Source organism: Phytophthora parasitica (assembly GCF_000247585.1).
Source record: "Phytophthora parasitica INRA-310 unplaced genomic scaffold supercont2.13, whole genome shotgun sequence".
NCBI classification, from domain to species: domain Eukaryota; phylum Oomycota; class Peronosporomycetes; order Peronosporales; family Peronosporaceae; genus Phytophthora; species Phytophthora nicotianae.
In genome coordinates, this window is record NW_008648999.1 from 548,560 (window position 1) to 552,626 (window position 4,067).

At 48.9% G+C, this 4,067-nt stretch overlaps 1 protein-coding gene across 1 annotated transcript; it reads left to right on the top strand.

Moving 5' to 3' along the window:
- Window positions 1–415: 415 nt before the first annotated feature.
- PPTG_07859 (hypothetical protein) lies at window positions 416–1,913 on the top strand (the record flags this gene model as incomplete). Its single annotated transcript, XM_008902238.1, has 6 exons — window positions 416–602; window positions 662–739; window positions 808–906; window positions 977–1,066; window positions 1,144–1,317; window positions 1,387–1,913. The coding sequence occupies 6 exons, from the start codon at window positions 416–418 to the stop codon at window positions 1,911–1,913; spliced, it is 1,155 nt and encodes a 384-aa protein (XP_008900486.1).
- Between the last annotated feature and the right edge of the window lie 2,154 nt (window positions 1,914–4,067).

Sequence of the window (4,067 nt, forward strand, 5' to 3'; positions counted from 1 at the left end):
GGCCGGTATGTGCAGAAGGTGTAAAATTGTCTAAAGACAGCATCTAATTGTAGGTCGACGACGTTCGTAGGCGTTGTTCGCTCTGTTCTGTTTAACCCCCCGAGCGCGAAGGCCTGTATTAGACACGATTGCACGAAAAGTTTATCCTGTATTAGACACGATAAGGAAATAGACTTATTCTTATTATTGAAATATACAAATCTTCTGTCAACTAGGGGAAGGTGTCGTGAAGGCTGACACGAACTAGCGTGCAAAAACCTGTCAACGTCTGCGTCATAGACGTGTGCCATTTTAATTTTCTAAATATCAATTGACAAAGTGTTTGGAAGAGTGCCAGTTCCCGCCATAAGGTATGAGAGGTCACGCGTAAGCCACTCGTTTGTTGGCATTCCAGAATTTGGTGCGGAGGGGGGAGATGGCTGCAGCATTTAGAGCAGTGTGGTCGCAGCTACTGAAGGAGGGGTGGAAATCCAGCAGGCCAAGGGGGCTGGAGACCGACTATACGTACCTTCGCCCCGGCAAGACCAAGGCAGACGTGAGGGGCGTGGACTACTTCGTAGGTGACGAGGAACTGCTGAAGTATCTGGACAGGCTAGCTCTCGGTAACTCGATTCTCGTTATTTCATAACGCTGTCTTATTCTAACGTGCATGGGATTACAGAGGAGGTGAGACAGAAGAAGGCCAAGACAACGACACACGCTCTCCCATCTGCATCGTCATCTAACAATGCTGGAGCTGGTACGTGTTTTGCTTGCTAATCATGTATAGTACGTCCTAACCGACAGTTCTTATCACGTACAATACAGCTAGAGGAGAGGGAACGTCATGTACTGCTGCGGACGCTCGAGCAGATAACCTAGCCAATGTGGATCTGCATTCAGGGGCGGTGCCGAGAATCACAGGTGGTACGTCGAGGGTGTGCGCTTTGCCATGTACTATACACCATTAGATGACTCTATAACATGTATTATACAGGTACAACGCCTGAACAAGTACACACACCAAATGAAGACGACGCAGACATACAGAATAACGCGTCTGAGGTTGTACAGCCGCTGCAACAAGGTGAGCATTTCATTTTCAGATGAAGTATGGTTGAAGTATCACTTACCCGTGTTGTGATCGCGAAGTAACTGATGCAGGTGATCCCCAGCGTAACTTGAACGCGAAATTTGCTGAAGTGGCCTCGGAGAGTGGTATTGAGCGCACGGGTATACTCTGCCCTACATCACTACACATTGAAGACAGTAGTTCAAGCAGTGAGACGGAGGTTGATGATGGTCGACGCGATACCAATCTCTCAGATGATTCTCCAGGTACCATATCATGTATATACATGATAAGTATATATGATTCGTGTACTAACGTGTATCACTACTCGATAGACACCGACATCAACGTTACCAGAGCTGGCGATAGCTCGGAGGACTACATGGCCTTTGATTCAGACGGCGAGAATGATGATGGCTTCGATAACAACGATGAAGATCTTGATTTTAAGGCACCCGATCCATATGACGATGACATTGCAGCCCCTCCTGACATGATGTTCGGTGATGACCTCCTTGCTGCTGTTGGCGGTGTCGACGGCATTACTGTGGAGGCTTTTGGGCAGAGGAATAAAGCTCATATTCTTCGTGAAATCTCAAACAGTGGATGGTCTGATGCTAAAACTCAAGAACCTTATCCCTACATGGATGGTCCCTACGAAACCCGCCCTCCCAATTCAATGTATCACGACTATCCTGGTCTGTACGACGGAGACTATGGACCAACCCCGGAGGCCCTGGCTGCGGCATCAACCCCGATGACCAGCTTCTTCTTCTTTATGACTCCGCGATTGTGGGACGACATTGCTATGACTAGTGAAGCGTACTTTCATGAGAAGTTGGAAGAGCGCGTCGCCGTGTAGTACGAACGCCAACTCGCCCGTGAGAAGAAGAAGCCCATGATTCGACGACAAAACAAGGCAGAGATTCGCTCGAAGCTGCTGAAGCTACCGGCTATCTCCGGTAGAGACGTGTGCCTATTTATTGGACTACTTATTGCTCGGACTATCTCCCCAAACAAGGAGAAGCTCCAACACCACTGGAAGACTACAGACGAAGGAGGGATACCGCGTGGATGCGTTGGTAGATACATGTCCCGCGACCGTTTCGCGCATATTGCTCGCAATCTACACTTTAGTAGCAACAGTGATGAACGAGCTGCTGGCGATCGAGCTTGGAAGCTACGTCCTATCATCGAGGAGCTACAAAGTCGATTCCAAAATGGCTACATCCCCCCACCGATCATGGCTTTCGACGAGGCCATGCTTCCATCAAGATCATCGTTCAACAGAATGCGCGTGTACATCGAGGACAAACCGCACAAGTACGGCACCAAGCTCTTCATGTTGTGTTGTTCCTACACAGCTTATTGCATCCGGTTAGTTGAGCGTGTCTGCCATGACACGCTCTCTTTTTTTTTTAAACGCTAAGTTTTTTATCGTGTCTAATACAAATATGTGGTTTCTTATCGTGTCCAATACAGGTTCGAAGTATATCTGGGGAAAGCTGAAACGGTAGGAGGAGTTGTGGCTCGGGATGAGCGGACCGGGCCTGTGGCCGTTGTGAGGAACCTACGTGCTGTGTTTGGCGATGAGCCATCTGACCTAAAGCGCTTGGTGGTCATGGACCGATTTTATACTTCTCTTCCACTCGCCATGGAGCTACTCAAGATGGGCTACTACAGCATTGGAACAGTACTGACTTCTCGGCTGGGGCTCAGCGCTCAAGTACGTTCGACCAAGAAAGAAAAGACTCGCCCAGACAAAATTGAGCGTGGTACTTTCACGTTCGCAGAGTCGAAGATCGTTACAAACATGACAATGGTGAAGTGGTGGGATAATCGACCTGTGTACATGCTGTGTGCTGGCGGCGCGACGGAGCTAGACCGTGTTGTTCGGCGAGCAAGAACAGGTGATCAAGAGGAAGTTGCTTGCCCAAGGGTTCTAAAAGACTACCAAACGTACATGGGAGGTGTCGATGTACATGACCAGCTCCGTCTCCAAAGGTAATGTTTATCATGTATAATTTATATAGTGTAAAGACTTATCGTGTATTGGACATGTTACAGATACTCTCTTCAGCTTGCAGTTCGGTTCAAGAAATACTACAAGAGCCTCTTCTTGGGCTTCGTCGATCTTGCAATAGTGAACGCGTTTATTATCTTCAACCGTGCACGCAAGGCTGCGAACAAGACGAAGATGACGCACATTGCCTTTATGAAGCAGCTCCACCTCGAACTGTGCCAGATAACCGCGTCGGACTGGTTGGAACTGCAGCGGACGCGCGGGCAAAACGCAACTCCGACAAGACATCGTGCGGGAGGCAGTTCCGAGCATATGCCCGTCCAGACAGATGACACCAGGAAGGGCAACACTGAAGGAAGTCGCAAACGTCGTCAAAGAGCATGCAAAGTGTGTTCGCTACTCAAAGAGAAGGTAACGGGTGGAGACACGTCCTTCCAGTGCAGTACATGCGTACTCACGACAACAGACAAAAGGAGTGGCGAAGCTAAAACGTCGCCAGTGTATCTGTGCAACAAAGTCAAACACTCGTACGATGGGGAGGCGCGTACGTGCTTTGAGATCTGGCACAAGTGCTGGCGGAACGGCACGCACAAGCCCAGCCGTGGTAAGCGCAAAATCCGTGTGCGGGCAGCGGAGGAAGACGAGTGGAATGCTGAGGGAGAGGAGGAGGAGACGGCAGACGACGAAGGGTCCCCAAACCCACCGCAGAGAGCACGTCGTAATTGATTGCTTCCCACGCAATCAATGATTGCTGGACGCACTCCAGTTTTGTATGAATTTCAGTATAGTCCGTGCTGAGCTGAACCCAGCTGATTTTAGATTCTAAATATCGAGAAAAAATTCAATGTCTTTACCACAGTCCAGCCCGGTTTCTGTTGGTACACGACTCGTCTCTGAAAGTTGTGGACTTGATAACTCTGCTTATCATGTCTGTGTTGCTCAAACTAAGACATGACAAAGCCATCAATACACGATAAATAGCATACCAATTCA